Genomic DNA, 18,033 nt, shown 5'->3' with positions numbered 1-18,033 from the left:
TGAAAGGGACACCCATAGTGTTTAAACTGTGTCTTAAACTTCCCTCACAATATGCTCATACATATTAAACACTGATAGTGTTCTTTTCAGGGGAATCTAGATGGATTTGAAGTTTGGGGAACTAAGTTCTTTAGGAACAGCACAGCCACAGGTTCACAGGGTATCAAGCCTATTTGGGCAGGTGTGCAATCAATAAGGCAGTTATTAAAGCCATAGTAAGGATGTCATTCTTTATCTCTGATATACGAACCTACACAAAGAAACCAATGAGGTAAGGGAGAAAGGAAGCATTAGGGGTCTTTATAACGCCCATCTCTTTTCTGTCCCCTGGAACACCGGATGTACAAGAAGCCTCTTGACCTGAAATTTGGCCCTGCATCATTGATCTCTAGTTGCCTGGGGTCACAGCAGTGATGAGATCCAAACACATCTCTAGAAGCAAGAAGAAGCCAGCTAATGAAATGGGTTTATCATAGACTAATCCATATCACTCTCAAATAATGTATATGGAAGAGCTTCAAAAGCTACATAACATTGCAAGACAGGGTTAGGGATGAGTTAAGAACCAGAAAAATGCTTCAACCACTTCATTCCCACCCCTGCGGGAGGCTGCTAGAGGCTTGGTGACTCTGCTGATGTAGGGAAGGGAAAATACTTTTTAAGAATTCTAATTCCTTCATCTTCTGTCTATCTAAAGTCTTTTTTCCCAAATGCTTTTTTTCTTTAAGTGGCTAGAATGAATTTTCACCAGCTCTGACTTTGAATAAACTTTCCTCATTTGGCCCCCAAATAAATAAATAAAACTCCTGTGCCACATCCAGAGTACTTTATCTTACATTCCCTAATGTATCTTATGTTGTGGTACCTAGGTAACATAATAAAGGCATTAGAGACAACACTGGGAACAGTAAAGAAGACACCAAGAAGACATTAAACTTCTTCATATTCTTAATCTTCTTTGCCTTTCATTCCCTTTCTCTCCAACCTCTTATTTTTCCATAACTCCTATCTGTGCAGGCCTTCCTCAGCCAGTCTCAGAAAGAGCCTTTAAACCTTAGAAGAGGTTTAGGTCGAGACTACTTTGCACTCTCCTTCTTCTAGAATATTCCTGGCTTTTATTGCTCTTAACTAGCCAATTCCTAAGTACCATTTTATCATAACTGTTTTATATGACATCATATATGTTCGATGGGGGATTTTGCTCCCTCAGGGGACTTTTGGTTGTCACCGCTTGGGGGTTGCCACTGTCTCTAGTAGGTAGAGGCCAAGGGTGCTTCTAAATATCCTACTACATACAGGAAAACAAAAATTATTTGGCCCAAGATGTCAGTAGTGCTGAGGTTGAAAAACTGCACTAGACTTTTCAGAACTAGATCTCATTCACATTGTCCTCTGGTTTAAGATGGTTTTCAGCAAATACCTGTTGCCAACGCATGCCATGCCACACCATGAAAATGTCTTTTGGAGGATCCTGTTTGTTAGCTTGTTTACCCAACAGTAATTAAAACTTGTCTGAAAATAGGAGTTCCCTTTGTGCAGCAGAAACGAATCCGATTAGAATCCATGAGGACGTGGGTTCGATCCCTGGCCTCGTTCAGTGGGTTAAGGAGCCGGTGTTGCTGTGAGCTGTGGTGTAGGTCACATTCATGTGGCAGCTGCAGCTCCATCTCGACCCCTAGCCTGGGACCTTCCATATGCTGTGGGTGTGGCCCTAAAAAGCAAAAAGAAGGAAAAAAATTTGTCTGAAAATAAAATGTAGTCTACATTGTGATTTGAGTTTGAAAGACTATATAAAAAAACCATAGTATTTTCAGAAATCCCTTTTTTCCTACCTAAACAAATCTACATAGGCATATAGTCAACTCTCAGCTAAAATATTCACTAACTCAGTTATTTCTTGATGTATGGCTGTTGTTTTTCTTAACTCTTTAATATATAGGATATAGCTAGACTCTCATATGGAATTTGAATGGTGGAGGAATAAATTTAAACGTAACTTTCCTCCGTGTCTTTCTCTGTTTCCCAAAGTTAGATGCTTCAGGATCATCACTGATTCATTGACTCATTGATTCATTCATCTGACAACATATTTTGAGTGCTTAGTATTTGCCAGGCAATGTTTTGAGTTCTGTTTACGTCTGTGAGCAAAATGGATACAGTCGGTAAGCACATTTATATTGAAAGTGTAGAGGAGAAATTTTTTAAAATATACCTTTCAGGAGTTCCCATCGTGGCGAGTGGTTAACGAATCCGACTGGGAACCATGAGGTTGTGGGTTCAATCCCTGGCCTTGCTCAGTGGGTTAACGATCCAGCATTGCCATGAGCTGTGGTGTAGGTTGCAGACACAGCTTGGATCCCGCGTTGCTGTGGCTCTGGCATAGGCCGGTGGCGACAGCTCCGATTAGACCCTCAGCCTGGGAACCTCCATGTGCCGAGGAAGCGGCCCTAGAAAAGGCAAAAAGACAAAAAAAAAAAAAAAAAAATCTTTCAGATAGATACTCTAAGTTCTGCAAAAATATTAAACAGGATTAGGAAATGAGGGGAGGATTAATGTGTTTGGGACAGTTTCTTCAGATAGAGTAGTTACAGAACTTTCTTCAGATAGAGTAGTTACAGAACTTTCTTTGATCAGGGCCCTAAAGGCAAAGCTAGGAAGCAAGTCGTAGGGAAGTCTGGGCGAGGAGGAGACCCAGCGATGTGCTGGGTGTGTTTGCAGAGCAACATGGAGGCATCGAACCGTGAGTGAGGAGCACAGTGATAGCAAGGAGCCCCTGGGAGGCCAGAGGCCAGATCAACTGGGAATGAATGAACTCGAACTCTGGCTTTTACTTTGAATGAGGCGGGATGCCATTAGGATTATAGGCAAAGGGATGCCATGACCTAGTTTAAATTTTGAAAGAATCGCTCTGATTGCTGTGCGGAGGAGACTATCACAAGGACAGAAGCCAGGAAAGCATTTTGAGAACAGCAGTAATCCAGGTGCCTTTAGCTACGGATAAGATGGTGAGATGCAGTGAGATTTAGAACGTATCTTAAAAGCATAGTCAAGATGATCGGCTGGTCGATTGGTTTGTCCAGAGTGAAAAAAGAGGTGTCAGGAACAACTCCAGGAATTCTGAGCTAAGCAGTTGGAGGAATGGAGTTGTCATTTACTGTTGTTTCCCAAAATAAGACTGGCTGCCCATGCAAAGTAGCAGGTTTGGGAAGGTAACCTATGAGCTCAGTTTGGAGTACGTTAAAGTTGAGATATGTAATAAATGTCCAAGTGGAGACATTAGAAAGGCAGTTGAACACTTCCGTCTGGATGAAGTCTCACTAACTGGGGAGTTGGTCCAGGCTGGAAATAACGGTTTAGGAAAGGTCCACATATCGATGGCTTTTAGTCAGGAGGCTGGGGAACACAAACAAACAAACAACAACAACAACAACCAAATGAAAAAGGCCCTGGCTCTGAGTGAGCCTAAAGAGCAAAGAGACATTTGAGAGGATAGGGCAAAGAAGCAGAAGAGAGAACAAATCAATGATCAGTGGGGAAGGAGGTGAACCGAGAGTGATGGCCCAAAAGCCCCTGTTTAAAGAAGGGTTGCCAGAAAGCCCCGAAGGCCCTGTTGAAGTTTATGGTCGTGAGCTTAAAGTGAGACTTGTTTCAAAATAGTTGGAGAAAAACTCCAGCCACATTTAGCTGCTGGGATGCAGGCAGAGAGAAGTGGAGAGTTGGATTTAACCAAGATCACATTTTCCCAGGAGACTGTAATTGGGGGTGTGGGGGTAGAAGGCAAAGGAGATGAGAGTATATAAACGGGAGTGATTATAAGGCTGGATCGTGGACTGTATGCTTTGTAAAAAGGGAATGGACGAAATGGTAGATCAGCAAATTAGAGGATCAAAGAATTATTGAACTACTCCTATCATCCCTTTAGGATCTTAATTTGATAGTGCAGCTCTAACTGTATCATTAATGATGCTTCATGGATTCTGTGTCTGTGTAGAAAGGCTAGTTCCTAAAGAGGGAGAAATTAACAGAAAACTGAAAAATAATACAGCAGCCTAATAATTACATTTGAGATGTCTTGCTTTTATACAGTGCTCTCATGTTTTTCAGATCACTTCCAAAGCTCTTTCTCTCATATTACATTCTCAAATATACCACAGCCAGAAAAGACAACTTTATCAAAGTCTCAGAAGAGTCTTAGAAGTCTAAGAAAAAAAAAAATCAAATTACTATTAGCTTCTTTCTTAGATTATAAGACATTTTAGATAGCCACTTATCTTCTGAAACAACTGTATAATATTGTGTGTTTAGCTCTGTATGGTTGTATATGTAATTATTTATAGAATTTATATTATTTAACTCTATCCAAGATTAAGTGATTTTCAAAGAAGTCCCAGAAACCAGTAGTTAATATCGCAGAAATGCATATCATTCATTAAATTCAAAGAATAGTAGGTGACAGTGTCTGTGGAGATTCATGGGCTGGGTCTTTTTCATGGATAATGCTTTGTCAGATGAAGCCCAGCTTTGTAGTGTTGGCTGCTAGGCAGATCTTACAGAGTTCTTCAAATATCTTCAAAGGACCCATGTCAGGAAACTTCTTTAGGCCTGTTTTCTTTCGCATTCCCCAACATCATATCTTTGCCCACTCTCGTCCCTTCACTGGTAATGCTTATTCTAGCCTTTTCGTTGTTATCGTTGTTGTGAAATAAACCTTACCTGCCCTCATGGATGATTCAGTGTTAAGCTAGTTTTTTCCTAATTCTCCTCAAGTTAAATGAATTTCTCCTTATGTCTCCTTTTTGTTACTGTTTGTTTTTTCTTTCTTTTTTTTTTTTTTAAAGCACATCCCCTGTTTCTCTAGTTATCTGAGAACAAGCCTCGTAACAACAAGGACTTCTCTGCAGTTCCAAAAAGTTCCCAGAATAAATTGATGCACATAAAATATTCTTTTGGAAAAAAAAAAAAAGCTGGATTAACTATATTAGGTACACCAAGGACCAATAGAGGATGGGGTTGTGTGGAGAATAGGAACCACTTAGGAGCCTCTTCCAGAGAAGGAGAGCTTGAGGGTAGAGCCATGCATGCCCACTTCTAAGGAATTTTCCAGGAAGCTCTGAAGAAGTCCTTGGGAAGCAATTAGATTTGGGACTTGAGTCTCCTCCTCGCAGCTACTACTCTGGGATGGTTCCAGGTCAGAAAGATTCTCCCTTTTCCAAACCCTCAACTAAGGAAGGTTCCAGAGCTTTTCTAGGGAGTCAGAAATGCCAGCTTAGATAAGGTTAAACTCAGAGAGATATAATGTATTGGGGTGAAATGCTTGTTTTCTAAGAGAATTTAATTTGGTGATAGGTAATTGTATTATTTTTGTTATTATTAAGTTGGCATGTCTTAACTACTGAATTTTGCAGGATAGTCTTACCCTGTCTCCCATGTGGCCTCCTCCCAGAACTCTCCTTAGTGACTCTCCTTAGGCTTCCTGGTGGGTTAAAGTAAAAGCCAGACATTAATGAGAAGGATATTTTTATACAAACAAGGTTTTAGTTTTATAATTGACCCTCCTTATAAATGTGAGCTATGCCTACCCTAATATTTTGAGAAGACGAAATAGATTCCCTACTAGTTCTCACACTTATTTTCTGTATGATTTAATAATTACTGCACCAATGGGGGCTGTGTTTTTACCACCTCTTTTTAAAAGGGGGAGTTCCTTGGCGGCTCAGTAGATTAAGGATCTGACAGTTTTCACTGCTGTGGTGCAGGTTCAACTCCTAGCAGGTGTAGCAACAAAAAAGGAAGGCAGGAAGGAGGGAGGGAAACAGAGACAGAGAGAAAGAAGGAAGGAAGGAAGGAAGGAAGGAAAGAAAGAAAGAAAGAAAGAAAGAAAGAAAGAAAGAAAGAAAGAAAGAAAGAAAGAAAGACAGAGAGAGAGAGAGAGAAAGAAAGAGAAGGAAGGAGAGAAAGGAAGGAAGAAAGAAAGAGAGAAAGGAATGAAGAAAGGAAGAAAGAAAGAGAAAAGTTGAGTTAAATTAATGACTTGCTTTGGTTGAGATGCAAAAGAGAGACAGCTGGTCACTCCCCACTCTTTCTCATGTCTCTTGGTCTAGTTCTTATCATCATTACTCCTAAGTTCAGCGGCATCTCCAACATTTTGGTGAGACAAAGGAAAAGAAACCAGAGGGAATGGTAGCTGTCTGTCTCTTCTTTTGTAGCACACTTAGTTTGAAACTGGCATGAAAAGAAAATCTTAAGAGCACTTTTTTCCATATCAACAATCTCCCTGTTTTTTGCATTCTCTCTCACATTTAAACAAACATGTGGATTTGGTCTGATGAAAGGCTTGCCAAAGTCATCTTCTCTTAGCACTTGGAAAAAACAAAAATAAAGAATTGTTTAGTTGTGTAGATCCCTATTAAATTTGCCATGATTTCTTCTGTGAAACTCTGACTGAATTACTGTCTTGACATAAATGATAGTAAGACTGTGTAAACAAAGGAGCCCTGGGTGATGGCAGACTCAGGCCCTAGATGCTGGCATCCTTCTCTCCTTTTTTTTTTTAACTCTGTAAATATGAAGAGAAAATGAGGAAAGTGATGCAAAGACAGTAAAGTTTTCAAAGTGCAAAAATTAGACTTTTGCATCAGTGGAAACAGCCTTCTCAAACTTTAAAAGGTGTACACCTGCAAATGCTTCTGTTCATATTGTCTGCCAAGAACTAACACTCTCTGGTCATGTTCTGAATGTCCAACTTTTCTCTCCTGCTTGAAACAGATGCTACTTCCATGCCAGTCACAACCACCTGTGGTCACCATGTGTCATGTGGAATCACATACATTTAATGCCATTCCACCATCTTTTCTCCACTTCTCATTTTATCCAAGCATGTAGTGTGCTATTACTCTGCGACTGTATACACTCTGTATACATTTCTGTTCTTCCTTGCAAGATTGTGAATGCTTCGGCCACTCCAATCGATGCAGTTATATCGATCTGCTAAATACAGTCATTTGCGTGAGCTGTAAACACAACACTAGAGGGCAGCACTGTGAGTTATGCAGGCTGGGCTACTTCAGAAATGCTTCTGCAGAGCTGGACGATGAGAATGTGTGCATAGGTCAGTTCCATTATAATTTTAGCTATTGTTCTGTGCCTTTCAAGCGATGGGGAGCTCTTTAAAGTGGAGAGGCTGGTGATTTACACCACAGCTGAGCTAGAATGAACTCTCTCAATGGAGAAAACATCCTTGTGGTGGACTTAAAATTCACTTGTGCTGGTTGAAATCATAGTTGGGTGATGTATTTTGAATCTTTATCTTATTGTTGTTTTAAAGATGATGAGCTGAAAAAATGAAGAATTTTCTTTTTATTTTTCTTTCTTCCCTTTTTTTTTTTTTTTCTTGCATGAAATCTTAAAACTTCAACCTGATTGTAAGGTTGTATGTTCAAATTTCAAAATGGAAATGCATTGCAAGCTTTTGAATTATAGATACGAGACATTAGGACACAAACTTTTGTAAATAATCAGTAATCGACAAATATTTTTCTAAAATATTGCCATTTGGAATTGAAAGCCACTAGCAATGGGAGATGGGGACGTTTGCCTGATTTTTTCCATCCATCGTAATGAAATTCCATTTATTGAATTTTCCGATAGCCCCCAAGAGGAGAAGCAATTTTTCAAAACTATCCAAAGCCATTAATTCTCCTAGCTTCCCAAGTATGTGAGCCCTGGAAAACTGGGGCCACAGGGTTCCCCTAAGCACTCTGTCCACCCCCTATGACTACTGATCATGTCAACTGAAGAGAATCAGGCCCCCCCCCTTCCCATCCAAAAAAGCCTCTCCTACCTTTTGCATTGTGGAACCTGTCTTTAGGAGAAGGAGCTGCTGGAAAAATAATAAATAAGAAATGGAATTTCACTTCATCATGAACCTTGAAGGAATGCATATATTCAAAATAGTGAAGGATATGTTTGTATCTGTTACCACACCAGTAGGTAACCATATAGGCAATCAATGTTAAAGGTAAATTCTTCACTTAGAGACCAAATAAAATACACGAGCTGAAAAATGAAAGGTGATGTTTTCATGAAAAAAACGAATCAAATCAATCTGCACTTCTGGGGTCATTGTTTTCTGATCGGATTGCCAAGGTCATATAGATATTTGCAAGTGTCACTTAAAAAGGCTATACAGGTTGTTTTGAGTTAAATTGGGCCAAATTTTCATAATACTGTTTATGTCTACAGTATGTTCTATTTTTCAAAGTGCTTCCTTATTATTTGTGAATTAGTGGAGAAATCCCTGGACTTAGAGGCTGGAGAGCTGGGTTCAAGTCCCAGTTTGCTATTTAATAGCTGTGTGCCTTAGGTAAGTCTTTGAGAACTCCTGGTCAAATTGTATCATATGGGATGCACAGGAAACACTTGGTAAACTGTGATCTGACTTGCAAATATGGTTTTTTTGTTTGTTTGTTTGTTTTTTTACTTCATCCTCATTAACAAAACCGTGGTGGTAAGTATTTCACTCATAATTTCCCCTATTTTCTCTAATTGAGAAAAGTAAGACAATTTGACCCAAATCATACAGCTTTAGCAAAGAGTTAGTTTCTTAACTTCAAAGCTTGAATGCTTTCTCCCAACTATCCTGACACAATTAGCAAAGCTAAGCTTGTCAGACTTTTACTCACGGTATGCTTTTAAAATGACAGCAGCAGTACTACTATGAGCTTGTGAACAGAAGAAGTTCAATTGCCTTAATAACATCTGGGTTACAAAGATTTGAGGATATTAATAAAAACCAGAAGGCACATAGCTGTCTGAATTTCAAATGCAGTTACATTTTTCTGAATGTCATCTGTAAAAATATATAAATGTCATACTATAAATATGGAAACAAGAGGAAAGGTAAAATAAATAAGAACACTAGGAACACAGGAATAAAACAGCCATTTTTTCAAAATACAGAACATTACGATAAGATGTAAATATTTCACAATATCAATTTTATATTATTTTAAATAAATCAAAGAAAGGGGCCTTAAAAGAAAAGATTTTATTCCGTAAAATTTCTCACAACAGATGACTTAATATCCCAGTATGTTTTACTCCAAGTATTCTATTCTAATGAAGTCTGGCTCTTTTCCAGGCCTGAAGTAATCTATGAACTACAAAATCTGTGCTTCCTTTCCAATTCTAAGAGGCATAGTTCTTTTGTAAATCTGTGGCAAACAAGGAGTTAGCCATTCAGCTTTTTGCTTTTAAATCACGTAAACTACAGATGAAATATGGAAAACTTAATAGACATTCTTGTATTTATTTCTGCTTAAAAAAAAGCAGTTGTTTTCTCTATGTCTAGAAAGTTTGTAATTAAAATTATAAATCTCGCAGGGATTTTATTTTATTGAGGCGACCATATCCCTATTCAGTATTTTATACTCTTCACACCAAGTGACGTCATTGGTAAGCCTAAATATGACTCTTTTTAGATACCATTAAAATTAGCTACAATCCCCCCCCCCCCATACCAAAATTCCTTAAATTGGTGCCCTTTCCTCAGGGGAAAAATGGTTTTTAGAGAATGAACTGGAAAATTCGGCGAGCTGGCATATGTTACAGTATATCGTTTGCCTTTAGTCTGTGTAAGTGTACAATGATTTCCTCAAAGAGCTATAAATTCCACTTTTCGCACTTCAAGGGCCAAGGGCAGAGCTCTCTGGCTACCAGGGCACAAGGCTGAGGTTGGATTTGCTCCCTGAAGGCCATTGGAAGCCTGTGGCTCCATTACCAAAGTTTGCCCTACCCGGCAGTATAAACCTCTTCGCTGTTTTCCACACTTAAGCTCCCCAAAGGGCTTGCAGCAAGATTGAGAATTAAATTTGAGAGAATACACCACAAGTAATTCAGAGTTAATTTTACCGTCCCTTTGTATAGAAAGCACTAATGAAAATGAATATTTACCCAATTCATTTTCACAGAATTAGGCACTAATCTCTGAAAATTGAACTTCATCGAAGTCTTCTCTAAATTTAGGGGGGAAAAGGCACTTTGCCATTTCTTTAGCAATTGGCAACAAAATCCACCATCCTGGCTGTGAGGGAATAGCATGTATCTTTAACAAAATGTAGACTGTGGAAATAGACGTCTTAAACTATTTGCATCGTTTTATATTATGGCAAATATAAAATGCAGGCTATTCCATGTTGCAACAGTGATCACTGCTTTGTGATTCCTGGTAAATTACCCATTTTCATACAAATCCCAGGCCAGTCGTATTTCTAAAGATGCATGCAATTATCCTGTATGACGCAGCAATTCCATGAAAATGACATCCTTGCATGTTTCTGTTTCCTATAAACTCAAACATTAAGCAGGAAGCTAGAGGCTACATAGTTTGTGACCTTGTGTAATCACTGCTAATAATCCCTGATAACAAGCTTGACATCAGAATGAAATGCAGGGCTTAGCAGTTGCTACTAAACATATTTCAAATTGTGATGTATTATTGTTTTTATTCCCCTGGAAACCCAAGATAAGGTCATCAGAGGTACCTTCTGTAGAACAAAGCAAACACAAGACACTTCGAACACTTATAAATCAACTGTAGTATAACTTTTCAGACTTCCAAAAGTATTTCATGTTGTTTTTCAGTCTCATGATCCTGCGTATTTTTCCTAGTTCCATGGAATAGAATGTAATTCTCCAAGGCCATCCTTATCACCCCAATATCTACCATCAACTGTAGTTCCATACATGATATTAAAAAAAAAAAAACTAATTATTTGTGTGTAAGGTGGAGTGTAGACCTCACCTCTCCCTGTAACTTATTTTCATGACTAACAGTATTACACTTACCACCTTGTCATATGACAGCTACTGAGATGTACCGCAGTTTAGATGTCCCACTTTTTTTTTTTTTTTTTTTTTTTTTTTTTTGTCTTTTTGCCTTTTCTAGGGCTGCTCCGGTGGCATATGGATGTTCCCAGGCTAGGGGTCTAATTGGAGCTGTAGCTGCCGGCCTGTGCCAGAGCCACGTCTGCAACCTACACCACAGCTCACAGCAATGCCAGATTCTTAACCCACTGAGCAAGGCCAGGGATCGAACCCGCAACCTCATGGTTCCTAGTCGAATTCGTTAACCACTGAGCCACGACGGGAACTCCCTAGATGTTCCACATTTTTTAAAATTTTGTTTACATTTTTTTACATCTAAAACCTTATATCAATCAATTATTATGGGCTAGTTGGCCATCACAATATGTGAATTCACATTGGCCAGATGTACCTCTACTGCCTGACTTACAAAATGTTGGTGATTTATCAACTTAAATAATTCAAGTAGTAAGAAACACATTACAGTAGTTTTGGTAGAGGTACATTCTTAATGTATATGTGTGTGTATGTGTAGACATTTTTAAAACTACAACCAAATTACTATTTAAAAACTTTTAAACAATTATCGCATATACACACATTAAAATAGAAAATGCCAATTTAAAATAAAACTGCAATTAATGAGTACAAATCAAGTCAGACAAGAGAGCATTTTAGATTTTATTTAGTTTTATTTTTACATATGTATGTCACTTTTAGTCTCACAAATGTTTGTATCATAAGAATAGTTCAAAATTGACTTAATATAAAATAATGATCCTAGATAATTTCTTCAAAGATACTGCACATTCTTTGAAGAAATTATCTAATTATCTAATTAGTCTCTATGATAAAAACAGAACCAGACCTCTGGATCTCTGTATATATGGTAAACCCTGAATCTCCATTGCTAATCTAAGACCCTAAACTTGATATTAAACTAAAATTCTCAGGGTTTCTCATGGTTGATTGCTTGGTTAGTTGCTTAGTGTGATTTTATTTGGTGTTTAACACAAAAACCTCTTAATGAGACCATTTTATTTATGTATCTGTTTTCTGGCCACACCTGTGGCATGTGGAAGTTTCTGGGCCAGGGATTGAACCCATACCACAGCAGTGACCTGAGCTACAGCAGTGATAATGCCAGGTCCTTAACTGATAGGCCACCAGGGAAGTCCTTAATGGGACCATTTCAAAATAAAGGAAATGAAGAGATAGAGGTATATAGTAACTTGTCCAAGATTATACAGTGGGATTACAAAGAAAGGAATTTTGGCTTATGAATTCCAAAAGCTACAAACTAGCTGCTGTTACCTTTCAAGCTAATAGAAGCCTGAAGAATTCTCATTTCTGATTCAGCCTTTAAGCAAAACAGAGCTTCAGAAATAAAAATATCCTGCATAATAATGGGTGAGGAATCAAGAAAATATTCCACTTACTTTTTATTACACAAAGTTATATTGTTCTGTCCATAGACATTGTAATGAAAAATACAAGTCTCACATTATGCCTATGTTGAAATTTATTTAGGATTATAAAATTCATTTTTCTTTCATGATTGTTAATTTAGGTTGCATGAAAGCTACTCTAACATGCCTAGCAGATACAATATCTAAAGGCTCATCACAACATAGTATAAATATATATATAAAGTGCCATCCCAAATCTTAACATAAAGCTACCTTTGAATGAACAAAGTGCATCATACTGCACTTCAACGATGTTCAGCAGTTCTCAAATATTGAGTGTAACAGATAAGCTCGTTTGAATAATTTAAAACAGATTTTACGCTGATGGCACATTGATTTATCCTCAATATACAAACTTCTCATGGCGTTCATTAAACCACCTAAAAACGCCCTAACAAATGGAAACTCTGTTACAATCTGTTAGCAGTGAAGAGCATGATATTTTATGTCCTTGGAAGTTTTCATTTGATTTCCTCCCAAAACATAAAAATGATATTACGAAAGCCTGAGCAAATAAATAAATGGACCTGAAATAGCCATATTTGCCAAAGCATTTCATTAGTGGACATCTCTCTTTATGTAAGTGATGCATTTAAGTAAGTGACGATCCTGTGTTGATAACTAATAAGCCATGCGGACTTGTCTCCAGCCTGTGTGTTGTCTTGTTTCTACAGAGTGTTATTGTAACCCTTTGGGCTCAGTCCATGATCGTTGTAATGGCTCAGGATTTTGTGAGTGTAAGACTGGAACGACAGGGCCTAAGTGTGATGAGTGTCTGCCAGGAAATTCCTGGCACTACGGCTGTCAACGTAAGTAACTCTGGGAGCTGCCCTCTGCCTGCTGCAGCATGGCTGATTCTGCTTGTTTAGGCCGGTGCGTGCAGCCTCTCAGAGCAGAAAAAGACCCAAACCGCTGACAAGCTTTAAAAACTACTTAATGCCCCAGCCTATGTAGAGGAGAGAGAGGAATCCATCAGCTGTCCAGCTGGCTCCTTTGAAGCCCATCTTCGTTCCCTCTGATGGCTGAAGCAACTTATATTGAAATATTGTATGCAGTTCCGTGGACCTGGCCAGACATAAATTAAATGGCACAATAGGGACCCAGCTTGGAAATCCTTACTGCAAAATGAAGGGTGATGTGTATGTGGTTAATATATTTCTTAAACTACCCTGGAGCTCCGGAGTTCATAAATTAAATGATATCTACATAACTTATTCCCACCCTTGTATCATACCCACCACTGAATCTGAACCAGAAACCTAAAGGTAATAAATCTAAGGGATATTTAAATGCCAGGATAAAATAAATGATGAAAATCAATATTGATTTTAAGCCTCCGAGGTTAGGCACCCGTGCAGTGAGCTTTAGACGATGCCATTTGGTTCAGCCTCATTTCTCTGAGGATTATCAGACATTCTTAAAAGCTTGTCAAGGCAGGTGGCATGTTGCTGTATTCAGAGAACAGAATTTTAAAAATCTGAGCAGAAACTTCCTTCTGTCATTCATAACCTTTTCTGATTTTTAATTCTGCACTAACTTTCCATTCTATCTTGTACACAGTCAGTTTACTAATATTAAAGAGCCACCAGGCAGATCCTCTGGAGCAGCGCAGCTCAATAGAAAAATCACGCAAGCCACACACATAACTAAATGTTTTGTTACATTAAACAGTAAAAATAAATAGAACTGTGTTTTTAACAACTTATGTAATCCCCAAAAAAAGCCCTGAAATATTATCATCTCAACCTAGAATCAATGTTAAAATTATTAAAGATATATTTACATTTTTCCTACTGTCTTTGAAATCAGATGTTTAATGCTTACAGAACATCTCAATTAGGACTAGCCATATTGCACGGCTTAATAGACACATATGTCTGCCATATTGAACAGCACAGCTCTAGAGGTTTTTTGCTTACTTTTCACTTGAAACAAATGTCAGCAAGCAAGAACTATCTAAAGCCAATTTCTACCAAGGCTGTACAGAATATTTTACCTGCTACTTATGGAATGTATAGTTATCTGGAGGCTGCAACTTCTACGTGTTATAAAGTCAGAGTGAAATTTACTCCATACAAATGCCATGGGCAGCAGTAAACTGCATTGGTAATTGAGAGATTTGCTATTGAGCAGACCAAGGTTAGGGTGAAATCTAGAGGCTAGAGGGGGGGCGCCTCCAGTCATGCTAAAGAGGAGCATTAAAAGAGTCAAATAGAAGTCAGGCAGCAGTTCTGCCCACACACGTTCTTGATAAGGCCATGGTTTGAAAGTTGTACACGCTGTTCCCAGAGAGCACCTAAAGGATATGGATTAGTTTTGGATCCCAAGGACTAAGTGGGGAACCAAGATTCCAAGGATGGTCATGCCTGGAGCATCTAGATATAGAGGCCCAGAGATGGCTAGCAGTCAGGAGTTGCTTAGGAGAGACAGAGAGGGAACCAGCCCCAAAACTCAAAGCATAAGGTCTAAGGAGACTTTATACTGGAGACACACCTTCTCAAAGGGTAAGTCTCATGTAAACTTCCCGATGTAGCAGGACCTAGCAAATGGGTTTCTAGAGTGTCATCAGGAAAAGACATCGGAGAAGAAAATTAACTAATCTAGTCTTAGGGTAACTGTATGCCAGAAGGGCCTAACTTGGTTTTTCTGTATTAATTTCTGGAGTATTATTAAAAATGCATAATGTCATCAGATTTTTCTTTCTGGGATTGGAAGACTGCATTTAAGCAGAGCCCTACCACATAAGGACTGTAGGGCATACAAAACCCTCTATGCCTCAGCCCCAGTGCCTTACATCCTTGGTATGTAAATTAGTGAGATTGGATGGGTAAATCCTTTATCCTCTTGAGTATTTCTGGAGTACCTACCATCAGTTAGACAATGAGCTAGCAGTAGAGGCTAAAAAAATGAAGAGAGCTGCTTTTAGATGTAGACATGGAATTGACAGTCTAGACTGAGAGGCTGACATGCAGCCCAATAATTAGAAGGTAGTCAGAACCAAGAGCTGTGTATATGCTTTTAGTGATGCCGAGACGGGGAGTAAAGCTTCCCAGAGAGGTGACGTTTGTTTGAGTACTGAGGTATTAGTAGAAGCTTTCCAGGATGGGACTACCTGGACAAGAAAAGACACATGAGCTCGCACACTCTGTTCCAGAAATATCAAATCGTTTTGATATGATTGGGGGTAAGGTGTGTTGTGTGTATTGGGAAGGAGGGAAGATGTTGAGGAAGCGATCAGAGACTAGATAATGTAGTTTCTTGAATCCCAAGCTAAGACGTTTTATCTCATCAGGGAAGAGACATGACAACCACCATACAGGGGAGATGTGGGATCTACCATACAGTTTAAAGAAGAGGAATGAAAGGATACGATTCTGCTTTAGAAAGATCATTCCAACAGCTCTGTAAAGGAAGGACTAGAAGAGGATGAGACTGGATTCACTATATAAATTTAATACATTTCAAATATACCTTTGAGCAAACAATAGTTTTATCTCACTCTGAAATCTCCTTTTCTTCCCTTGGCACACTCACACAGGGCTGATATTCTGTGTTAAAATACAGAAATTCTTTTGCCAGCTGGTAAATGGCTATTTTATTAAGATTCCTAAGTGATTTACCTGGGCTGTCTTAGAAGCCTCCTAGATCCAGCAACTATTAGGGTGATACCTGTCATAGTTGTGTGATTTCAGTACCTGCTCTAGTATTACAGCAGGTATTCATACTAATTAGTTGGTGCTTATAGTTTGATAAATATTTTTCATATCATTCCTATATCTGCACATACATGAATATGTTCAAAAATGCCCTCAGTCAATCTCTCTCTCCTCCTCCTCTCCTCTCTCTCTCTCTCTCTCTCTTCCCTCCCCAGCCACCCCCACCCAACATCACACACACAAGCAGGTGCATGTGCGCACACACTCACACACACACACACACACACTTCTGCTCGCCCCAAGTTGAACCCATCCTTGGGTTGGCCACGTTATTTGTGGCAGTGTTATGGACCTGGCAACAAGAAACCGATGCCGAGAAGAAACCGTGGTGGAGTGAGCAATGAGTGCCAGGGAGGGGCTGTAGTAGGGATCAGGACAAAGGGATCTAGACACAGGATTCCGGTCCCCAGAGGACTAGCAAGGGGACCTGCAGCTCCAAAGGACTTGGATGCAGGAACAGAAAATAAGGAAGGAAATTAAGTTACTGACACTGCTGCTTGGATCCTAGGAATAGAACCAAGTGAGTACACATTTAGGCTCTGAAGTCCTTTAGACCTGGGTTTGAACCCTATCTCCACTCCTTACTACCTGCAGGAGTTGGAGGAAATTACTTGAACTCTCTAAACCTAGTTTTTCATCTAAAAATGGGGATGATACCTAACACATATGGTAATTGAAGATTCAAGGATAATAATGAATATGGAGCTCATGGCACATAGTAAGATCTCAATTATTCTTAGTGAGTTCCAAGCACAAGTTGATGTGTCAAAGAACTAGGTAAGAAGCCATGTTTAAAGCTAATTGTATAATAAGAATGCAGAAAGTACAGTTAAGAATGGCCACTAGTGAGTATCAAATGGTTGACCTAGAGGAGCCTAAAAACCCCTTGATTAGAGATAAACTAATTCAAGAGATTGAAACAAAGGTGACCCCAAAAGCAGTTGTATGTCTTTGGCTGGGAAAATCAAGAACTCCAGGTGCACTGATGAACTCTCTGGCTGAGAGAGCCACTGACTGTGTGCATCAGCAATGCAAGCTGGTCTCTGACAAAAGTTGAAACACTTGAAACATCAGAATGAATGGACTTTAGACGGCATGGAACACACAATTCAGGAAAGAAGGTGACAGGCAGAATCCAAATTGGTGTTGAGGTCATTCCACAGAAGAATGAAACATTGAGGAAAAAGATTTTTTTTTAACGTGCCCCTTTGAGATCCGAGAAGAGGCATGAGCCACATCCCAGAGAATAAAGCTGAACCTTCTAAGAAAGCAATGTTATGCTTCACAAGAAGTATGGTTGGTTAACATGCATTGGGGAATAATGAAATACTTGTTAAGGGCACCAAGAAGACTAGACACGGGAGAGGTGTGTGAATTTTTTGATTTGGAAAATGAAATGGAAATAGCCACACATAGAACCATGGAGGCTGATGAAGAGATATTTTGTCTTCTTGGAGAATGTATACACTACATTGGAAGATCATGTAGTAATTATTAAAGCCACCAATTTCCCCACATTTTAACCTCATTTATATGAAAGCTAATGATGCTTTCAGAAGAATTGGTAGTATGAATATTTGAGTTAAAGTTAGAGTATTTCATGATATAGATATATGTTGTGGTTTTGGAAGATAACAGAACACACAGGAAATCAAAAACTGAGCACACATAGCAAGAGGGAAGACTGGAGTTCCCGTCATGGATCAGTGGTTAACGAATCTGACTAGGAACCATGTGGTTGTGGGTTCGATCCCTAGCCTTGTTGCTCAGTGGGTTAACGATCCGGCGTTGCCATGAGCTGTGATGTAGGTGCAGACGCGGCTGGGATCCCACGTTGCTGTGGCTCTGGCGTAGGCCAGTGGCTATGGCTCCAATTAGACCCCTAGCCTGGGAATCTCCATATGCTGCAGAAGTGGCCCTAGAAAAGGCAAAAAGACAAAAAAAAAAAAAAATAGAGGGACGACTGAAGTCAGTTTCTGGACAAT

General features: G+C 39.1%; 1 protein-coding gene across 10 annotated transcripts in view; it reads left to right on the top strand.

Moving 5' to 3' along the window:
* NTNG1 (netrin G1) overlaps positions 1–18,033 on the top strand; it is a 319,109-nt gene that overhangs the window by 260,238 nt on the left and 40,838 nt on the right. For 3 of the 10 annotated variants that reach the window (XM_085023799.1, XM_085023795.1, XM_021090115.2), the window contains one exon: positions 13,007–13,141. The exons of 3 other annotated variants lie outside the window; for them this stretch is intronic. In XM_085023799.1, coding sequence (XP_084879925.1) covers positions 13,007–13,141 — 135 coding nt within the window. Of the gene's footprint in view, positions 1–6,940; positions 7,109–13,006; positions 13,142–18,033 lie in introns of all 10 variants that reach the window. 4 more of the 10 variants (XM_021090114.2, XM_085023793.1, XM_085023796.1 and 1 more) reach the window with 2 other exon arrangements.

This window comes from Sus scrofa, chromosome 4 (assembly GCF_054392235.1).
Source record: "Sus scrofa isolate SSC_HxYL_T2T_F1_AM1 chromosome 4, Sscrofa_HxYL_maternal_Yorkshire_Landrace_v2.0, whole genome shotgun sequence".
Taxonomy (NCBI): Eukaryota; Metazoa; Chordata; class Mammalia; order Artiodactyla; family Suidae; genus Sus; species Sus scrofa.
This window is presented reverse-complemented; position numbering and strand designations above follow the sequence as displayed.